The sequence below is a fragment of the Archocentrus centrarchus genome, chromosome 21 (assembly GCF_007364275.1).
Source record: "Archocentrus centrarchus isolate MPI-CPG fArcCen1 chromosome 21, fArcCen1, whole genome shotgun sequence".
NCBI classification, from domain to species: Eukaryota; Metazoa; Chordata; class Actinopteri; order Cichliformes; family Cichlidae; genus Archocentrus; species Archocentrus centrarchus.
In genome coordinates, this window is record NC_044366.1 from 3,568,050 (window position 1) to 3,591,458 (window position 23,409).

The following is a 23,409-nucleotide window of genomic DNA, read 5'->3' on the forward strand; positions in this document are numbered from 1 at the left end:
TGGGCTTCGCGTCAGAACAGCTCTAAAACATTTTCCCAGTGGCTTCAGCTTGATCTGCTGTGGCTCGGTTTGCACCTCGCTGGCTTGCCGCTCTGGCCTGATGCCATATGAAACAGGATAAATATAAAACAGATTTTAGTCATAAGCCAGAGTTTGGGACAAATTATTTTCACCTGATAATGGCACATAATGAAAAATGGATTCATTATCTGGGAACAATAGATGCGTCCATTTAATAGTTGTTCAGATATTCCACTTTGGACCAGGCAGGTGGACTGATGGCTGTCCAGCAGAGTTAGCCAAAAAAAAAATCTGTGGGTGAATTCCTGAAGATCAAATTTTAAGGTTAACTTTGTTGTTGTTTCTGAGAGCCAATTGCATTGCTCCACAGTAAAAGGTTTTTTCTTCTTTCAGTACACTTTGTCACATGTCTACCACCCGCTGTTTTTATGGCACTGCTCGCCTCGCTGTTTGTTACACCAGAGATTCATTTGTCCTTTTGTTCGACTCGTCAAACCCACATTTTCTCACTGCTTCAGCCTGACTGTTTGGGGCCTTTATTGGCAGCTAGAATGGTGCAGGAGCTGCATTCATACGTGTAAATTTGAAAGCCCGATGCTTAATGCGAACAGGTGAAACAAAAAGAAACAGATACATAATTACTGGTGCATTTCCCCCCCCGTGCCTGTGTTGATTTGGAAGCTGCTGTATGTGATGATGGCTGAGCTCTTTAGATGGATAATTTCACTATCGAGTAACATGAATGAGCAAAAATTTGTTTATACCCATCTGATTTTATTTTTTTGTTTTTTCAACATTAGAATAGAATAGAATAGAATAGAATGCCTTTATTGTCATTATACAGGATGTACAATGAGATTGGAGGTGTGTGTGTGAGCACAACATGCACACACTCTGTTTGTGCATATGCTATTAATGTGTATGCACACTCGTTGGCATTTATGGTGGGCTGTGTGTCTCAGTGTTTAGCTATTTTAAAGCAGTCACATCCATCCAACGCTGCCCTGTACAGAAAGATGTTTTCCTGGCAGCGTCACACGATGCCCGTCCCATCAGTGCGCCGCACGCTGCGGCCTTTGTCTTTGTGTTTGTCTGGCAGTTGAATCTCAGTATTCATGCTCGCAGTTAATCACATTACATCACTGTCGCTCAAACTCGGGCTCCTTTGGCTGTCTGCTGCATTTTTACTGTTATTTAATTTGAGGGAACAGCGAAGCTGAAAACATGTTGTTTTTAATGACATCTTGACAACTCTAAACAGATCCACAATGGCTGCTTGGCTTTGTTCTCGGCTTACAGTTTCTCTCTGTGCATTTTTATGACAGCTTTCAGAATTCATGCAGGTGTATTTTTTTTCTTTGTTCTCCCGCTTTGTGCACGCAGACTCTGAAGTCATCTACAGGAACAGCGACGGCCACGTCATCAAGTTCAACATCCTCACGAATGAAACTGAGATCGTCCTGACAAACACCACATTCGTGAGTCAATATGAGTCTTGTGTGGTGTTTGGTGTGCGGTATAGTGCTGTTTAAAAGTCTGAACACATTGCATGCTGGGGGGGGGTGTCTACGGGAAGCTAAAAAGTCAAACCATATATGAAACACACATTTTCAAAAAGCCTTAAATGTATGAATTTCATATTCCTGTCTCTCAAAGCAGATCACAGCCTTTCAAAATTAACTACAGCTGTAAAGAGAATTTACATAAAAACGTCCAGTTTGACTTTATGTCCAAAGCGTCTGTGCGTTCTGTTATCAACTGAAGCTAAATCAGGGCCGTGCTGTGCTGTCCTGTGGTACCACGAGTTGGTAAAGAGTCAGTGTAACCTTTAGTTTGCCAGACAAACGGACTATTTAAAACGGTAGCTTGGGAAAAGTCTTTCTTGAGGTAACTATAGCGGAAACTGGCTAACAGCAAACACCTGAAAACAGCGCCTGGTGAAATGCTGCCTCCCGTGGTGAAAGTTTAAATTAAAATTTAAAGAGGGTATTTACGGAATAATACCTTAAAGTGATGAAATTGTCTTAAATTATGTTTGGATGGGTCGTTCTTTTTTTGATCAAGACAATTTCCAGCACAAACATTTTTTTTTCTACATATTTCGGTCACACAGTGGTGTTGCATGTTAAAGACATCTGTAGTTCAGTTAACCCTTTCAGGGAAAAAAAAATGCATATTGAAACTTAAAAAGAGAAATTTTTACTTTGGTCCAGAGTTTTGTTTCCAGCTTCAGTGTCTCTGTTATTGGATGGTGCTCACCGTGGTGGGGGGGGCTTTGTTGCAGCCATCTTTGAAGATTCGAAGCAGCACTTAACTACAGCAGTTACATCAGCATCCTTCACAGATGCACCATCACATCTTCTCTGACCTTAGTGGGAGTCAAACATACCTGCAGACTCTGAGCAGGCTGTTAGACCAAGCATCAGGTCACCTGACCTTCACAGTTACCTGACCTTAACCCAGCCAATGAAACGTCCAAGTAGCAAAAATAACATCAAATCTTGAATGAGGCGCGCTCAAACTTTTCATTGGCTTTACTTACTACCTTAGAGTTAATGTTTGCTGTGATGTTGTAATTTATGGCCTCTCAGTGTTCATTTCTCTTTGTATTTTATTTCCATTAGATTAACTTCAACGTGGCGAAGTATGCCGTCTCCCCTGACTTGAAATATGTGCTCTTTGCGTACGATGTGAAACCGGTAAGTTCCTTGAAACTGTGATTTATACAATCTTTGTGTTTTACAATAAGAAAATGCTCAAATTTTTCTGCCTGTGTCATATCTGCATATACTGTATATGGAATATGCAGTGAAATGCTGAGCTGGTCTCCTCTCTGATGGTTGGAATGTAAACAGATAAGTTTGGGCTCTTGGCTTTCATGTTGTTTCTTTCTGTTTGCTTAAGCTGTGCCTGTACCACTCTGCTCTTATTGAGGTTTTGCACTGTAAACACACAGCGACTCTTTCACTGCACAGCAGGCTCAGCGTGGAACAATCCGGTCACTGCTGCCGGGAAAAAGGAGTCAAATCATTTACTCGAAGTCGCAGTGAAACTGAAATAAAAACATTTTTGTATCCTCTGATTTTATTTCTGACCAGAATGGATAGGCTTCGTGGGCGGGTTATAATTACCCCAGCAAGCCAACCGTATGCTTCAGATATAGTTGGATTTTCAGGGCATGGTTTATTGAATACACCGTATACCTGTGAAGAGTTTAAAAACTAAATGAAATACCTGGCCTAAACCTGGTCTCTCAGTGTTGAGACAACTTTTGAGCAGGTCAAGAAAAATAAAGATACCTGAAATAGTAGAACCAGAATTTTTTTTTTTCTGTGCTTTTTCAGGCCCACGTCTTCTATTTTGATCTATTGTCATTCTGGGGCCGGTGGCCTGTAACATTGCCACAAGTGAACCAAATAAACCACAGTGGGCCCTGATCTGGTTCATATGTAACAGCTGGATGTGGGGGAGCTCACGACCAGTGATGGGCCATCAAACCATGACAACCCAACACACTGGCCCAAGCTCTTAAAACAACCTTTTAAGAATACAGTAAACTTCATTCTTAGTTACATTTCAAGGGATTCATATTTATAGTGTTTTCTTTGTAGCCCTGTGACTGGCAACATGTCCAGGGTGTACCCCGCCTCTTGCCCAGTGATAACATAGCCTCCAGCCCCCTGTGACCTTCAGCTGAAGTGGTTAAAAAATGGATGTGAAATATATTTTCTCCTTGGTTACATTTGAAATACTTGAAATAGAAACATTAGTGGTTTTGTTGCAAAGAAAAGTCTAAAAATAAGGGTGTATTAAAAAGACACAATCTAACCATATTTACTGAGTAAAGTAACAGAAAAAGACAAGTTAAAGGCCCACATGAACCTAACAAGATTGGACACATTCCTCAAAGTCTGGATGCAGGTGGTGCACGACTGAAGCCAGCAGATGATCAATGGAAACTTTCTGTTAAATTTCCCAGAACATCCTGAAAGTGGAGGAAAATTTGTTGGCAAAGCTACAGAAGGCCCAAGATACCAGTGACAGAAATATAGTGATATTTAAAGAACAGCATCCAGGGATTGATTACCTCCGGGAACTCCCACAAAAAAGCAGAACGGTGAATGTGAGGCCTTTAATAATGTGGAGGAGAAGTGAGATAAAAAAGCAAGAAAGAGCAGAAATGTGTGTTTGGAGGAATAAAATCAGAAATATCATCTGAACTTTGTTTCTAATGTAGCTTTTTAAATGCCTTGTAGTTAAATAACAGTGCATGATGTTATATTTGCTAATCACTTACTTTGAGTACTAAAATTTAATCTGTAGATAAATATGATCAATAGTCCATCTGCCGATTTTCTTCCACTTATCCCGGGCCAGATCACGGGGGGGGGCAGCCAAAGCAGAGAAGCCCAGAAATCGAGTCCCCTGTGGGACCACAGAGGCAGCTGATGGGCACCAGCAGGCGAGCAGAACAACGTGGAGTATCAATAGCTCTCAAATAAATGTAACAAATTACAATTCCTAAACTTAAGTATGATACATGGTAAATTAAATATCTTTCCCCTCCACTACTGATATTTACACGTATTTATCAGATCTTTCTTTAAATAATAGTGTTGTTAACAAATGTGCCATCATTTTATAATTTCTAGTCATACTTGAAACATAATCTGAACACAATGATGATCCCTTAACACACAGTCAGGAAAAGAGGAAATATGCAAATACAAATGATGATGATCAAAAGGTCTCAACATTTAATAACAGAAAAAGTTTTGGGTGAGTCGAACTCCACGTCGGCCACACGGGTCACAAGTTACGGTCGCAAACGCAAGTCCACATTTGCCCTGATGGTGGAGCTAGAGTGCTCGAGGTAGAGGCACATAACTTGGTGAAAATGATAAGGAGACCAGAGGTGGGAAGTAACGAAGTACAAATACTTCGTTACTGTACTTAAGTACATTTTTCAGGTATCTGTACTTTACTTGAGTATTTATTTTTCTGAGTACTTTTTACTTTTACTCCCTACATTTTTACACAAGTATCTGTACTTTCTACTTCTTACATTTTCAAACAGACTCGTTACTTTAGGTTTAACACGTCTGAGAAAAGTCTGCATTTCCGTCAAACATCAAACGATCTAAATGGAGGAATAATAACATAAAAGAGACAATCGTACTGGCGTATCCTCCATCACCGGACTTATCACGTACACAGGGATTAAATACACAAACCCGTATAATTAATGTATCATTTATAGCGCTAAAATCGGGCCGGACCGAGTCCGTAAGTTGCGCTGCGGCACATAAACAGCTTAGCTAGCGCTACTGAAGAGGAGCGAGCATGAAGGGAGTAACGTGTGGCAGGTAAATGCAACGTTTCTAAATGCTCAACAAATATCTGCAAAGACACAAAGTGTGTGCAGTTTGCCACACAGTGTGTCTGCTAGCTAAAAGAAGAGCTGCTGTATTTCAGGGAGAGCAAAGAGAGAGAAGTTCAGTCAGAGATGGAGAAAGAGGACAGGAGAGGAAGAAGAGAGGTTAGAATTAAAGGTAAGGACTGCAAAACAAGTATGCTGACTTTGTGTTATTCAACGATTGTATGAAAATACTGCAGTTTAGTACCTAATACCTTTTATATTATTACAATAATATACAATATAATGAGGTTCAGTTAGCTTACAGAAAAATAGCAGGTAGAAACGTCCTCCAATAAGCTACTTTTACTTTCTTACTTTGAGTACATTTCAGAGCCTGTACTTTTTTACTTTTACTTAAGTAAAGAAATTGAACCAGTACTTCAACTTTTACCAAAGTATTTTTTAACACAAGTACTTGTACTTCTACTTAAGTATAGAATGTCAGTACTTTTGCCACCTCTGAAGGAGACTAACAGTTCTCGGGGCTGCCGGAGACTCCTGTTGTAAAGGAAAGAGGCTGATGATATAAGAAAACCTAGAATTTATCTTGTCATTCAAATGTTTTATTTTAAAATGCTGTAACAAAAACAACAAAAAAGACCTCCAGGTGTCAAAGACAAAGCCAAGATAAAATACGCAGTTGAATAAACACCTAAGCTTCAGTCCTCGTGGGTTTAATAAATTTTGACGAGGGCTGGGGTCAGAGGGTGATTAAAATTCCTTTGTGGCTCGTGCAGACTGGCAGATCACGTTTATTCACTAATAGAGCAGCGGGGCAAGCTTGAACCATAATTACCGGCTTTCCATCAGAAAAGAGTAGATGCAAAATGAGATATGCAAATTGGACCCTCCACTCTCGAAGGGATCAACTATGAGGATTAGTGACAAGGCGATTAATCAGAGCTCATTTGCATATTTTGAATGAAGGGTTAGACTTACAATTTGGAACAATACAGCAAGTGGCCGGAAGCCCAGCTTATTTTTAGCACAAGGTTACACTGACGCGAGAATCTAATAGAAATCACACCGTTGGTCCATTTATAATCTACTTTTTTATAGAAGGAAAAAGAAAAGCAGCACATAAAATTGCTATTAATTTAAAATGACTTCCTCTGTGCTTTAAGTCCCCCCCGGCAGCAGGAGCCAACAAACAGAAGACGTTTTAAAGCTAATCGGTAGCAGCTCTGGCACTGTGTAAAATAAAAAAAACACTATAAAAATTTCCTCCACTGTCTTGCACCTCCAGCAGTAAAAGTACAGAACTAAACCAAACAGCAAGGGAACATCTTACAGTCACAAAATTCAATGTCAATAATAAAACATGTTAATACTGTCCTTCCCTTTAGGATATAATCTGCAGAATCTTTCCTACACAAACCGACTCGATTTATCTGCTTTGATGCTCACAGTGACCGCCTGAAGTTTTAAAGGGGAAAGGAAACTTGATCTGGTCACCCATAAATAATGGAAAATGTTGTGCTTTGCATTTTGCGGAGCAGATGAATCATTAATGACGTAAGCAGGATGCACGCTTATAACAGAGCGCGCACACTCGCAGCCGAGCCTCAAACTCAAGGAAACAAATCGGTTTCCTTATAAGCTCTTAAGATTTTTGTTGTTGAGCGCTTTTATTCATTTTTGCAAAAATACTGAAGACTATTTATATTCACAAGCAATATGTGTAATTTAATATATTCTTGCTTGTCAATTCTGTAGATTATGAAAAATAAATATTAAATGTGGGCCATCTCCATTTAAAGAAACAAGGATAATAAATGTTGAAAATAACTAATAAAATGTCACCATCATGACTTTAATATGTTCAATTAGAGGCACCTGTACCATTAAAATGATTCAGTTATCTTTATGAAATTGATATAAACTGAATACACATTTTATTCTAAAACATATTAATCTTGATCATAGCTGGCACTAAGTTTGAGCAACAGTTTTGTGACCCTGCTGGAAAGAACATGAATCACTGGTTCAGTCATCACATAAAATTGTAAAAATATTCTAGTTTTCACATCTAAACTGAAGTGCCAGTCTGCTCGATATGTAAAACATGGAGAGCTTTCTGATGGACTTTTAAATTAACTAGAAAATTAACATGATAATATGATATATACCAAAAAATACTGAAATAAATTCATGGAAATTCTGACACAGGTGTGGCACTCTGTATAAACTGGTGTTTATGCTGCATGCTGGTCGCACTGCATTCCTCCTTATTGTTTTCAGATGCACCAGAAATGAATCAGATTAGAATATAATGACCAACATATAAAACACGCATGAAGCAATCAAATGTAACAGTTTAGTGTAAAATAGTCACGGCTGAAGATTCAATCATTTTGGTCAGAATTTTGAAAAACTATAAAACTTATGAGCCATGCATTTGTTATTATTATTATTATTATTATTATTATTATTATTATTATTAAAAAAATAATATAATGTTTCCTGCATTGCCTTAGAATTAATACAAATTCCAAAAGAATGCATAAATAATTTTTTGGGGGGGAAAAAATGAGCTGTTCAAATAGTTTTATGTCTACGTGTTCAAAGATAAGCGCTCTTTAATCACTGCTGTGGCAGAAATGTTCAAACCACCAAAAGTTTGGATAAATAGGAAATATTTGCCTGATGTTGCAAAAATTAATGGTTTGCTTTCTTTGTACTTTAGCCTGAGCAGCATTTAGATAAGAGAAAGGTCATCAACAATGATTGGGTCCAAAAGCTCCAAATTTCCCTACAGTCATGTCACTGGATTCTGTGCAGTCCTGTAAAACTAAGCACACCGTTACTGGTTCCATTGGAATAAAGAGGGTAGTTTCTGATAATCAAATGCATTTGATGAATTGATAATCAGAAAGTGTGAGCACCTCTATAAAAGATGTTTTGGCAGTTTGAAGGTTTGGAGCGTTCAGGTGTGTCAACACAATGACACACTCTTCCCCGGGATAGAATTTCAGACTGCAAAGCTCAACCCAAAACTCTCAGACTCTTCAGGCAGGCGACTCAACGTGTTAAATGTTAAACTTCATGGCAGGACAATCAGAAAAAGACTTTTTGGAAGGGTTTCCAAAGCATCTTCTCTCAAAAAAAGAACATGGCAGCACAACTTTGCTGCGTCAGAACAAACTACAAGACTTCTGGAACAATTTTCTTTGGCTGTAATGAACATCATCACACTTGGAGAAACCAAATGCAGCATATCAGCACAAACACTTCATGCCAAATGTCAGCACGGTGGCGGATGGGTGATGATTTGGGCCTGTTTTGGAGCTGCAGGGCCTGAGCACCCTGGGTATCCATCTGTCTCACCGCTAAAACTGAGTCATGCAACATGACAAAGAGCCCGAGCACAGCAGCAAATCTACAACAGAATGACTGAAAAAGGAAAGAATCAAGGTGCTGCGGTGGCTGCTTGAAACGCTGTGATGTGACTGTAAGAAAGCTGTGCATAAACGAACGTCTGCAACTCTCAATGAACTGAAGCAACATTGTGGAAGAGTGGGCTAAAATTCCTCCACAGCGATGTGACAGACTGAGAAAGTCATACATGAGACGATTACTGCAGGCGATGGGGTGTAATTAGGTTCATCACGTGATTGTATTACAACCTACCGAACAGGAAAGTCTTAGTTTTTCTGCAAACGTTGTGAGAGCTGAGTTGGACTCCGTTCCTGCTGTATGGATTTACGGCACATTGTGCATCCAGTGCATGGAAAAAAAAAAAAAAAAAAAAAAAAAAACCTTAACGTGACGCTTTTGTGATGAAGGGCAACAACAGCGGTTTTTCCAGGAGAAGTAAATTGCTTCTCTAATGGGTTCATCTCTGGTGCGCTGAATGAAATAAAACATTCATCACACTCTGTGGTCAATTTAGCATCTTGGCAGAAATGTGTCAGTCAGATTCTTGCATTCGTTCTTGCATTTAATCATTTGCTTTGGTTCAGGTATTACAGTTTGCTTTGCAATATTTTTAACAACATAAACAGAAATAACAGCATGTGACCACAGTGTTGTTTGCTGGCAGCAACAACAACATCGCGTTTTTGTCTCTTTCTCCCAAACTAAGCAAAAATATTCACAATGAAGACAAGTTGTACTTGTCCATATAGCTTCATGTTTTTGATGCACAGTCAAATCCACATCATATGTATGTAATTGCAGCACAGTGAGAACTGTGTGACCATGGCTCTGCAGAAAAAGAGACCAGAACAGCGACAGAAGATGAAGGTTGAGCTGATGGAGTTGGAGAATCACGTGGAAGGTGGTCAGGCTCAGTCAGCACAGATCTGTAACGAGGAGACAGAGACAGAAAACAAATCACTTCCTTTCTGCCTGTGTCTTGTAATGTTGCATCATGCGCTGGTTTTTATCACATCAAATCAGCTGCAATCGTTAGTAAGATCAATTCTGATATTTCAGAGGTATGCAGGTCAGGTGGATCGGACAGAAGGTAAAAAAAATCAGCACACAAACCATGTGTCTTCTGGGTTTGATTACTCTATTGTACAGTGCCACTCAGGCACAACCCTGCTAGCTCCCACCGGGCCTCTGTGGCTCAGGAGATCGAGTGGGTCGTCCACTAATCCGAAGGGTGAATTAGTGGTTTTATCTGAGTCGCTCCAGTCAAAATGCTGAAGTGCTGCTGGACAAGATACTGAACCCCAGCTTGTCCCCAGTGCATCCATCCGGGTGTGTGTGAGATAAAGTGCTGCATGCATAGAATAAAAAACACTGCATGAATACATATCTGGATGTGGCTTATAGTGCATGTATCATTTTGAGTGGTAAATGCATTTGAAGACCAACATCTTTAACAACTGATCGTGAGTATATTTGATTTTCAGACAGGTGGGTTTGCTGCTGTGGTCCCAGTCAGTCGTGAGTTTAGTGCATTTGTCACAGACTATATTTAGCCTTGGTCTAAAACACAGATCGTGGTCTAGTGAGTATTAACAGCAGCAGAAAGATGTATTATGTGTGGCCCAGTTTCAAGAATCGGTGTTCTGTGCATTGAACTTTTAAAGTGTGTCGTACCTTACGGGACCGCACGCATCACACTGTAGTTAAAGAAACGGTTTCCTGCCTTCAGACTGCCAATACGTGTTCCTTTAGACCACCTGGGGGCAGCAGAAACATGTTCTGACACTATATTAACAAACATGACTGCGTCCATATAAAACTAAGGCAGAGTACACCCAAAATCAGACACACAGCCACACACTGTAAGAAATATTTACGCTCCACACAGAGAGCCTGGAGTTGACTCGAAGTTTCAAATCAGGAACCGTCTTGCTGTGAGGTGACCGCGCCAAACACATCACCACCACGCTGGCCTGCAGATAAAATCAGCTGTTTACCTTTTTTGGCAGTTATTGCTTATTTACAAGTCCAGAATTTACAGAGGAACATTATCATTCACATGGAGTCATGTTTTTGCCTCTTGCCTCTATTATTTACCCCCTTTTATCCCAGTTTTTGTCTTTGTCAACGTTTGAGAGACGTAACTGGTGCTGATCAGGCAGCTGATTTTTCTCTGGAGGGTCACTGGTAAAAGTGTCAGTTTCAGATTGACTGTAATTTGATAGATTACTGTTCCATAAATACTGATGAGCTGCACCTCAGAGTTAAATCAGTTTGTGTGTTACTAGACAAAGTATCTTGATTACTCCTTTCATGGTTTTTGGCACCTGCTCCTATCTGCAGTTTGTCACTGTAGGTTTAATATCACAGTGCGATGCATTATGGGATTTTCCCTTCAGTGTTATGAAAACTGTACAGAAAGACAACCTGAGAGCCCTGAGCAGGGACTGGAACTGCCCCATGTTTCACAATTAACTCCAGTGTGTTTGTTGATGGTAACGAAGGGCCGTGTGGCTCATTACTGTTTTCTAACAACAGGACAGCAGAGGAGCTCTACAGCACAGAGGAATGACATATATCAGCTCTGATCCTTGTTGGCTTTTTTTTGTGGCATTTAATAGCAGTAATTCTTATTCTGTAACCACCCTCAGGTGTCTCAGTGAGTGTTTCTGTCAGACTTGCAACCTGTTGCATCATGTGTATCCCGGGATACACTGAAACTGCTGTAAGTGTAACAAACATCAGTAAACGAGTTCAGTTGATCCTCTTGTTCAAATAAAAAATACACTATAGCAGAAATCAGTGCAGTTTCTTTTTAATGACATTTCCTAACAGTCCAGCTCACTGATGACACAGGCGCTCATGTCTGCATTATTTACAGGGTTTCAGTGCATCCTGTGTGGATCAGGGTTATAATAGTTTTGGATTTTACATTATAGTTTAGTTTTAGTTAGTTTTTACTTTTTTTTCTCTAATTCAGTTAGTTTTAATTAGTTTTCAGAGAGGTTTTGCTCGTTTTTATTAGTTTTTATTTTTGGTTCCATGCTTAGTTTCAGTTAGTTTCAGTATTAGTTTTAGTATTTTCATACCTGATCAGGTGCAAGATTCAAGGCGCAAAAGTGACTATTGTGTAATGAAAACTTGACAAAAGATACAGTTTAAAGAAATATAGTCAACCAACTGTTCACAAGACATGCTAAATGTGTGTAATATTAAGGACACACATGAACATCAACAGGGAGAAACAAAGAAAAACATGAACTCCCAAACTCAATAAATTCTACAATAAACTCCACAATAAACTTCAGCATCAGTGCAGCAGATTAATAACGCCTACATGTGGTGTTAAACAAAAACAAACTCTTTGAAGGAGTCAAAGGTCAAATCCATCTGCATCCTGATGTTCTCACCACCTGAAGCTGCTTCTGTTTAGGAGCTAGCTTGGTTAGATGCTGCTAATTAAACCTGCAGGGTCTTTGTATATAACCTACGGAAGTGTCCGACCTCATGTCCGCATTTATGCTTGTGTAGCTGGATTGTGTGTGTTAATTACCTTGTGGTCGTGTGCAGGTGTTTGTACTCAAAGAACCTCCATACGGGACTCTGCCGCTTTCTCTGCAGACCGCAGCCATTACTTTGCGGACCAGCGCGGTGAGCGCACGCACATGTGCACTCACACAGCTGTCCTGTGGCGCTCCCAGCTTAAACTCGGAGAGCGGAAACAATGATTTCATATCAATCCACAAGGCTTAAAAAAAACCCCAAAAAAACAAGTAAATGAAAGTCAGTTTATCGATAATTTCAGTTAGTTTTAGTTAGTTTTGTAAACTCACAATTCAGTTTTAATTAGTTATCGTTTTTTCCTTTTAATTATAGTTTTTATTTATTTCAGTTAACGACAATGTTTTTTCAATTTCAGTTTTCGTTATTTCGTTCGTTTTCGTTAACTATAATAACCCTGGTGTGGATGCAGTGAGAATGAAACTTATTTTAAACCAAGGCTTAGCCAGAGATATTAATGAAGGTGATGGATGTGCTGAAAGTCAAATTTCCTAGATGGCACCGTCATTGGTGTTTGAAATGCTGCTACTACACATTCACGTTATTTGGGAAGGAAGATCTACCAGTTCATGACCATCTATTCCTACCCTTATTATTCCATTAAAAGGAGCAACGAATTAAGGACTCAAATACCAGATTTATTTATTTTTCAATGGTTGCATTGCATAGATTTGAGTGCTGTGGGAGTAATTCTTTATACTATAACCCTAAACTCGAGTCACAATGACCTCTGGGTCCTCAGAGCATTTTCTGAAAAATTAGACTATTGAATAAAGTGCCAACAAAAGCTGCTACAGGAGACTGACACTGAATGAAAAGCAGATGTAAGACCAAAATTACAGAAAATCCATCCATCCACCCACTTCTGCTTATCCAGCTTAGGGTTGCAGGGTGGTTGGAGACAATCCCAGCATTTAAAAGGTTTGTAAAATGATACAAGTTCCTTGGAAATATAAATATATATTATTTACAGTGAGTATTTCATCTCTCCGTTCACACAAAAGCCTATTTGGCTCTATAGATTGTTGCAACCATGTAGAGATGTGTTTTGATTGTTGGGTTTTCTCTGTAATTATTATGGGGTGTTTAACTAACAGTATGGAGCATTTCACCAACACTGGAGCATAAATGCTCTGTATCACACAGCAGGCCATATTATTTGTCAGAAATACTGAGAGTTGCAGTTCAGGTGAGACACACATCTATGTGCCTGTCTCCTTGTTAATTTTATATGAAATTAATTTTAAATATAACGTTAATAGGAAACAATGATTTTGTTTTAATTGGGCACCAAGAGGACCACCAACAGATTTGCAAAATATCTTCAAATCACATTAATATTAATTGAGAGTTGAGAATGACTTTGGTGTTAGTTAAATATTGAAAGTCAAAAATGACCTGAAGCACATGACATTTTTGTCTGCATTTTATTAAAAACATAACCCGTCCCTCAACAGAGATGCTTAAATGAAGGTGCTGCACTTGTGTAACACCTTCCCTTCATTCAGAGCTCTCGGCATCGTTGGTGGACGAGGATTTACTCATTCTAAACAAATGAAATCTGCTCAGTTATTAAAATGCAAGAATTCCATCACTGACAGTAACCAGTTCAATATCTTTAATATGCAGTCTGTTTTTAACATTCCTCTGTTACACCTTACATTCTGTTTCCATTAAAAAGACATGAACATGATTTTTTTTTTTTTTGTATTGGGTTGCATATATTCTTGTAAGGACATAATGCGATCAGCTAAACGTTTAACATACAAATATGAATCTCGTCAGTCAGGTGCCAGAATCCATTCGCACAGCACAATAACAGGTTGTCAGCATGCAGGATCGTGTCCAATACGTGTGTTTGGTGCAGCATCCAAATCTTGAATGTTTTGTATAATTTAATGAGCAGACTAAAGCCAGTTTTGTATTCTATAGAAATCGTTCAAAATGATTTTGTTTTAATGTGTTTTTTTTTCTCATTTTTATGAGCTTGCTGTAATCCCGTGCTTTGATCTATGAATTGCACTGTGAAGTCTGTGCTTGCAGTTAATCGTAACCTCTAATGAACGATGAAAAGAATAACAAAGAGACTTGGATCTGCACTAAAATAAGCAGACCGGCCTCCTGCTAATCACACGCTTTGATCCGATGCTGCCTTTGAACTGATAAGTTGTTTTATAGAACGCAGCCTTTGTACTCGCAGTTCCTAAGCTACAGTGGTTTTAGGTGGTACTATGGATCTTTTTCTGATGTGAGTTAAGGAGTTTCCTGCTACAAGGTGCAGGAGAAAGCTCTTGTAGCCTCACCTATCTGTGGGATTACGCACTGTTATCTGGCTACATCTGTATCTGAGAGTGATTAAGCTTGATGAAAGCTCATAATCTCTAGGTTCCTGTTTGTCACTGCTCACAACTGGCTTGTGTTTTCTTCGCCTTGTTAGACATCATGTAATTCTTAAAATCTTTGCAGCCTAGTGGCATTTTACTCTTTATACAGTATGTCATTATATGTATCTGCATTTAAATATAGTGGGAAGAGATCTCTCCTGCTCCTCACATGCATATATTCTGTTCTTTTTCCGTTGAAGAGGAAGGAACATGAAAAAAAAACCTAATTAGCTTTAAGCTATAAAGACACAGAAGTGCGTGGGTTTGAAGTTGATAGATTTTTCACTGATTCTGAGTGACAGCCTCTACTGATTGCATGTCATGGCATAACTGGATTGAATGCTTGCATTTGTTCTGCATTTTTGCAGCCATGCTGGTGCAGGACTTCAAGCTTGTTTCTGGCTGTCAGCGGCGAGGTTGAAAAGCCATTTTCCTCAAAGTGGCATAAGAGCAGTCTTTAAAAAAAAATTAGCAATTTTTCCATTTTCATAGAAGATGAGTTCATATTCCAGTGTCCCAGCTTGAGGAAGAATTGCTGATAAAGGAACAAATGAGCTAAGTGGGAAATGCGAGTGGGGAGTCACAGATGTAATGCTGTAAACAAAGGGGGGGGCTATCTGCGCTGTCTCTGCTGAGCCCACCTGGTATTTCAGAGAGAAACAAACCACAAATATGGGAACTACAGAAAACAAATATCCTCCTGATGTACAATTTTACGGTGGAAAATAGCACCTGTGTCCCAAAGCAACATCTCTGTATTCTGTTTAATAAATTTCAAATGAGTCTGAACGGTGGCTGCTGCACTGAATGGCGATACCCACTATTATATAGGCTATCAACATTTCTCCAATCATGCCAGCAAAATACAAACTAGCCCTCTGTGATTTTTTTTGTTAAAGCAAAACACCTGCATTCCTGTGTCCTTAAATGGCTCTTGTTCATTGTACTGCAACCATAAGGGATGAATATAGTAATACACATAAACAAAGGGATTTTTTTAAATCACAGAAATGAAACAAGCATCAGGCTACACAGGCTTGGGTGCTGTGAGATTATTCAACACTGATATCTATCCCTTTGATATCTCTGATCATAGTTGGACTTTGCAAACAATGCTACAAATCAATAGGACATCCTCCAAAGCCTTCACTTTTATTTAAGTGAAGGCTTTGGAGGATCTGGTGAAGTACCATGACTCTAGTATGGAAAACATTTTTTAATCTACAAAAAATAAAAAAAAAAATAGGTAAATCTATATTGCATTATGTCAGGAGTGTCAAATTCATTTTCAGTAAGGACCACAATGGGAAATGATAATCAATCAAAAGTCATGCATACATATAGTGATGGGCTTTAATTCAATTAAAAATGTTTGGGCCACATAAAGCCCTCAACAAGTCCACAAAAGAGTGAATTAGTCTTTGGTTGCACAAATAATGCACTCAGTTCCAATCAAAGGCTACTGTACTGCCAACTCACAACTATCCGGGTCAGGGTCTCCATGTTGCAGCTATGCAACAGCACCCAAAGGTGCTCTATTGGATTCAGATTGGGAGATCGGGTACAGTAAACTCACTCATGTTCTAGAAATCACTTACCTTTATTTTCTGTTCCAGACAAACTGAACTAACCAATTCAATACAGTTCAGTTCCATTCAGTTTTATGTATATAGCACTAATTCACAACAGTCGCCTCAAGGCATTTTATATTATAAGGTAAAGATGCTACAGTATTAGAAAGTAACCTCAACAATCAACAACGACCCCCTATGAGCAGCACTTGGTGACAGTGGGAAGGAAAAACTCACTTTAAGAGGAAGAAACCTCCAGCAGAACCAGGCTCAGGGAGGGGGGGTCATCTGCTGTGACCGGTTGGGGCTGAGGGGAGAGAGAGACAGGACAAAAAGCAAATTACAGGACAGAGAGAACCAGAGTTTAAGTGGTGTGTGAACACACAGGGAGTGAAAAGAGATAATGAAGAAGAAAGTACTCAGTGCATCATGGAAACCCCCCAGCAGCCTAGGCCTAGAGCAGAATAACAAAGGGAGGGTTCAGGATCACCTGATCCAGCCCTAACTATAAGCTTGATCAAAAAGGAAAATTTTAACCCTGATCTTAAAAATAGAGAGGGTGTCTGTCTCCTAAAGCAACACTGGGAGCTGGTTCCACAGAAGAGGGGCCTGAAAGCTGAAGGCTCTGCCTCCCATTCTGCTTTTTAAAAAAACCCTTGGAGCCACAACTAAGCCAGCAGTCTGAGAGTGAAGTGCTCTATTAGGATAATAAAGTACTTTGAGCTCTTTAAGATATGATGGGGCCTGAAGATTTTCTATGTGAGGAGAAGGATTTTAAATTCAATTATGTAGCCAATGAAGAGCAGTTAATATGGGAGAAACATGCTCTCTCTTTTTAGTGCCTGTCAGAACTCTTGTTACAGCATTTTGGATCAACTGAAGGCTTTTCAGGGGGCTTCTAAAGCGAGTTTAGAAGTAATAAATAAATGAAAGCAGTCCTACATATTTGTTTAATCTGTACATGGAAGCACATATCCTAATCAAAAATTGCTCCCAAGTTCCTCCCAGTGCAGCTTGAGGCCAAGGTAATGCTGTACTGATTAAATATCTTGTTTAAAACTATGTTTCTAAGGTTTGTAGGGTCGAGTACAATAACCTCAGTTCTGTCTGAATTTAGAAGCAGGAAGTTAGAAATCATCTAGGTCTTTATGTCTTTAACACTTTCCTGTAGTTTAACTCATGTGTATCATCTGGCTTCATGGATAGATAAAGCTGAGTATCATCTGCATAACAAAGAAAATGCCTACTACTAATAATAATAATACTGTAATATTAATAATACTGCCTAAGCGAAGCATGTATAATGTAAATAGAACTGGTCCTAGCACAGAACCCTGTGGAACTCCATAATTAACCTCAGTGTGTGAAGAAGACTCCCCATTTAATGAACAAACTGGAGTCTATGAGATAAATATGATTCAAACCACTGCAGTGCAGTACCTTTAATACCTATAGCAAGCTCTAATCTCTGTAATAAAATGTTATGGTCAACAGTATCAAAGCTGCACTGAGGTCCAACAGGACAAGAACAGAGATGAGTCCACTGTCAGAGGCTGTAAGAAGATCATTGGTAACCTTCACTAATGCTGTTTCTGTACTGTGATGAATTCTGAAACCTGACTGAAACTCTTCAGATAAACCGTTCCTCTGCAGATGATCAGTTAGCTGTTTTACAACTACTCTTTCTGTAGTTCTGACCACATTAATGACCACATTAGAAGATTAAACCTTTGGAAATTTGAAAGTATGTTCTCTAAATCTAACACTGATAAGGATTAAAAACAGTTCCTGACAGTTTCCTGTAGAAACAGACTCTTGGTTTGCTTTGTGCATTGTATCTAAATGTGTTTGTTATGATGGGACGCACAAATACAAACACGAAGCCCAAAGTTTCAACCTCTTATTGTTCCTAGAGCCAACATTACTATGGCTGCCACATAGCTGCAGGAGACTAGGATGTGAGCTTCAGATATCCTGGAGTGTAAAGTTTTGTTATTCTTTGGTTGCTTTTTGGTCGACATGTTTTCCCCTCTCACAGAGCCGTCCAGGGACCTGCTTCCACTACACTATTGATTTTCTCTTTATAAGTGGGCTAATGTTGAGCAGGGGAGGGAGGACTCAGACATCCTTCTTCTGTGCTCACACTTATTGAAACATTATTTAAATGTCTGTGGGTTGTGTTTAGGGGGTCCTGCATACTGTTGCATACTAATAACTATGAATAATAACACAAATGACACATACGTAATTACAGTACTGTTAATGTAAGTACTGGTAGTTTGTTTTCCATTTACTTGAGATCAGAATTATATATAGATACAAAAATGTACATGTGTGTTGGAAGACTTTTTATAAGGCAATAATAAGATTTAACATACGTCAATGCAAACTCAGACTGCTGAAGACTCGTGTTAGATTTGAAATGAAAAAGATTTGCTGTTGTTCATGACAAAAACATCTGATATAAAGTTAAAATAACTTCTTTTTTTTTTAAACTGTGGTACTTATCCTGAACACAATGTTACTGGAAGAAGTTCAAACTCATGTTAGATTTAAATTAAACTTTTTTTTTTTTTTTAAACCAAACTATTATCTCCCACAACCCCAAGAAAGGTCAGCAGCACGACAGACTGAGACCAGCCAAGTGTCCCTGGGTGTGGAGAAAAGTACAGGCTCCTCCTCCTCCTCCTCGTCCTCCTTCTCCTCCTCCTCCTCCTCCTCCTCCTCGTCCTCTAAGATAATATTTGTTTGGCATGTTCAGCCTTTGTTAGTCGTATTAGCAATAATATGAACAGGAAATGACATACAAGTTAATGAGAACTGTCATTTTTAAGCTAAACAATTAATCATACTTTACTTTGGTAAAAAGGAAAAAATTGCCAAGTGATAAGGAAGATATTAATTTATTTTTCATGAGATAAATCATGAGGATACTTGTTTTGAAAATACTTCTAAAAGAGACTAAATTAAAGATTAAGCACTGAAATACAGACTTCGGCTTTTACGGGTTTTTGCTCTTCATGAAAAATGCAGTTGATATAAATGAATGCCTTTATTAAACCGTGGTACTTGTTTTGCCGTATCTTCCTAAAGCCACTGAATGACGTCCGGCTGTACAGGTGCAGCAGCACAAACTGTGCATCACATCGTGACTGAAATTCGCACATTTTTATAATTGATTCTGATCTGCTGCGAAGTCTCTTTTACTCTGTAGGAATCGAACGCACACCAAGAAAACCTGATCAATCAATAAAGCTAATTTCACTTTGATCTACTGATAAACAAAAGTGATTTCAGCGTTTCTTTGATTAGGCTGTAGGGCCGAAAGCTTTAATGCTTAAATGCTCTAATGTGCAGGCACCCTGTTAGAAATAAACCGCATCATGAGAGCACCCTCAGCCTTAAAATAATTAACTCAATTAAAAATGTTCATTTTACTAATTCTGTGTGCAAAATCTCAAGATTCACAGTTTTCTGCAGCATTAGTCTGTGTTTCATTTTGCTGGTATAATTTTATGTTTTTGTGTCAAACGCCTCTAAACCCAGCGTAACAGAGAAAGCTGAAAACCACCATCACGGTACCAGGTACCTCTGACTGGAGGTTTAGGATGAGTCAGATAACACAGAGCCTGGATGTGTTGGACGCACCACTCGGATTCATCCAACTACTACTGGAGAACGCTAACGCTAAGTTCTCCAAAACCCAAACAACACAAATCAGAGCCAACAACACACATAATAAAGTGTGGTGTGAGTTAGCACGAGGCTCCATCATATAAAGACATATTTACTCCCCTCTCCTGTGGCTCTGTTTATAGGCAAGATTAACAATGAAGGAAACCTTCCTGCTAAATCAGTGAATTCATAACATGTAACAAGTCGAGATTACAATTCTGAAATTAAAAACAAAGAAAAAAACTAAAGAATTTTGCATCATATTTTGGGACTCGGGGCGTGATTGGATAGTATATTTGTTAAAAGTATAAAACAATAAGAATACTCTTCTCGGTGTTGAGCTCTTTATGATGGTTAAAAATGTGGGAAAAAGAGAGATTTGGTTAAAGTTAAGTCTGCGTGCCACATTTGCTCTTTGATGATGATTTAGAGAACGAGGTTTTTAAGATCATTTCTGATTCGTGTCATATCACAGGAATATATTAAGGTTACAGTTCTGCATCTGGACTAAATTTAGATTTAGAGCAAGTGGTTTTATTAAAAAAAAATAAGGGATTAATGGGGTAATCATGTGTTACATACATTTTATCATCTCATTACCTTTTCATATCTAATACTTTTTTTTATCACACTTTCAGGTTCCAGCTTAAGGTTAATTAGGCAGCCACCTGTGATCTGTAGTGTTTCTGCTTTATCAGCCAACAAAAAGGTAATTACAGATAAGAACTGAACTCGAAATTTTACTTATTTCTTTAGCTTTAGTTACAAAAACTGAAAGCTGTGGCTAATTAAACTTTTGAAGAGGGCGCTTTCATCCTTTCGACAGGAAGCCTCGTTGTGATGTTGTCAAAGGCGTTTCAGACTTCTATCTCACATGCATACTTCTGGTTTTTTTTCATTACATTCGTCTTCACAGCACCGAGTGCTGAAAATGTCACAACCTTTTTTTTTTATCACCAAGTTGGCAACAAAGGTCACCGTACCCATGTGAGCGCTACACCTAAATTAATGGCATATAGCTGAAAAGTTCATTTGGGGCCTGCAAAGACTTTTTTCTGTTTCATGGCAGGAAACTAGGAAATTTCAGCCTGTCAGAGTTTGAGAAATGTGTGTAGTGCACAATGAAGAATTAGGTTTTACTTCCAGGCACAGTTCTCCACTACACAGAAAGATATTTGTAATAATGCCTGTAAATTTATACTGAGCACACTCAACCCCAGTGTCAGCTGCAGTACATTCAGTATGTACTGAGAAACCGCTCTGCCTAAAGTCAATACGAGTCACTCGGGGAATCTTCTTCTTCTTCTTCTTCTTCTTCTTCTTCTTCTTCTTCTTCTTCTTCTTCTTCCTCTTCCTCTTCTTCTTCTTCTTCCTCTTCCTCTTCTTCTTCTTCTTCTTCTTCTTCTTCTTCTTCTTCTTCCTCTTCCTCTTCTTCTTCTTCCTCTTCTTCTTCTTCTTCCTCTTCTTCCTCTTCCTCCTCTTCTTCTTCTTCTTCTCTGTAAGCGGTAATTCACTTTCTCTTTGAACTAGAATATCTGTTATTGATGTTCCACCTTATTGTTATTGCTTGTGCACGAGTACTTCAGGCATCGTAACCAAAGCTTTACTGCAGTCTTTCATAATGTCTTTTAACTTCCATGAGTTTAAGTAACCTCTGCTTTGTTTCTCCAAATGCACTTCAGAGAGAAATATAGTGATGTTTTCTGTTTTCTTCAGGGATTAGACTTAATCCTCATTAGCAGATGAACCTACAAATATACGCCATTTCACATCCAAGAGAGAGCCTAAACCCTGCAATAACTTTTATCTCAGTGCAGCAGAAACGAGCTCTGGTAGATGAAGCCCCATTAAGTTGTATGTATTAAGTAGAAGGTCAAATACAAAGCATTCACTCTCCCTTGCCTTTTTTTTTGGTCTTAAGTGAAATGCAATCATTGTTTGTTCTTTAAAAAGTAATTAAGTGGAGTCACATGAAACAGAAAGTACACCCTCGTTCAATTATCAGGTTTTATTTTAGTTTTAACAGGACATAATAAAAATAATCCAATCCTCAGCAGGTCTTAAAATTAGGTCATTACAGCCTCAGATGAACAGCAACACAAGACCCATTACACACTTTCCTTATTTATTTAACAAAAAGCAAAATGCAGAAGCAGTGTGTGAAAAACAGCCTTACTGCTGCCACAAAAGTGAAGAGGGTAAGTAGCAGCCAGGTGCTGTGAATCAAATGCACTTGATTAACTGATCAGGAGTAAGTGTGAGCGCCACTATAAAAGCAGAAATCTAAGCAGTCTGCTGGTCTGCAGCATTCAGGTGTTTGCAGAATGATGGACAACAGTGAGGAAGATAATTCACAAGTGGGAAACAGTAAAGACAGTCACCAACCTTCCCAGGAGTGGACAGCTCAGCAGATTCACCCCAGGGTCAGACGGTGCAGTGCTCAGAGAGAGTCCAAAAAAACTCAAGAGCTGCATCTCAGACTCTACAGGCCTCAGTTAGCATGTTAAATGTTAAAGGTCATGACAGCACAGGTAGAAAAACAATGGAACATTATGGCCTGTGGAGATATCTGGCCAGAATGCACAGCAGCATATTTGGTAAATACCAAATACAGCAGGTCGGTACAAACACCTCGTGCCAACTGTGAAGCACGGTGGAGGAGGGGTGATAATTTTGGCTTGTTTTTGAAATGCTTTGACCAGTACGCACAGCACGAACATCAAATATGAAGCCATCTGTCTGACCGATAAGGTGCAGCTAAAACTGGGTCTCGGCACGTGTGGCTGTGCAGGGTTGGACCCAAATACAGGACGCGTGAAACTGAGCTAGACTAACAGCTTTATTGCTGGAGGCGCACAAGATACAAAACACAACAACAAAATCTCAGCCAAGGCTAGACTAAATCAGAATAACAAGCCTGGGAGGAAAAGGGGGAGAAAAAAACACAACAGGGAAACACACAGCGAGAGGAGCAGAGAAAAACTGAGGGCTTAAATATACACACAAGGAAATTAGGGAGAGTGGAAACAGCAGGGAACATCGAGAGAACCAAATGAAACTAATAACACAGAGGAAGCAAAACCAAACACAAAGCACAGGGAACTCGAGACTGTCAAAATAAAACAGGAAGTGACCAAACAAGATACAAATGCGGACACCACATGAGGAATAACATACACACTGGGGCAAATAGACACACGAGACTCCACACCACAAGGGAAAACACAGGGAGCACTAAACTCTGAAGGAAACCTAAACATCGCACACAAGGAAACAACTACACACAGAAAAGGGCCACGACACGGGGACAAAACAGACACGGGGAAGACCAGAACCAAGGGAAACCAGACTAAAATACAATGACTAATAACACAACACCCAAACAATAACAAACTGAGGA

At 39.1% G+C, this 23,409-nt stretch overlaps 1 protein-coding gene across 2 annotated transcripts in view; it reads left to right on the forward strand.

The window, feature by feature from the left end:
- The window catches only part of dpp10 (dipeptidyl peptidase like 10), a 255,717-nt gene that overhangs the window by 176,682 nt on the left and 55,626 nt on the right, over nt 1-23,409 (forward strand). For both annotated transcript variants that reach the window (XM_030758245.1, XM_030758247.1), the window contains exons 4-5: nt 1,405-1,499; nt 2,646-2,720. In XM_030758245.1, coding sequence (XP_030614105.1) covers nt 1,405-1,499; nt 2,646-2,720 — 170 coding nt within the window. The remainder of the gene's footprint in view (nt 1-1,404; nt 1,500-2,645; nt 2,721-23,409) is intronic.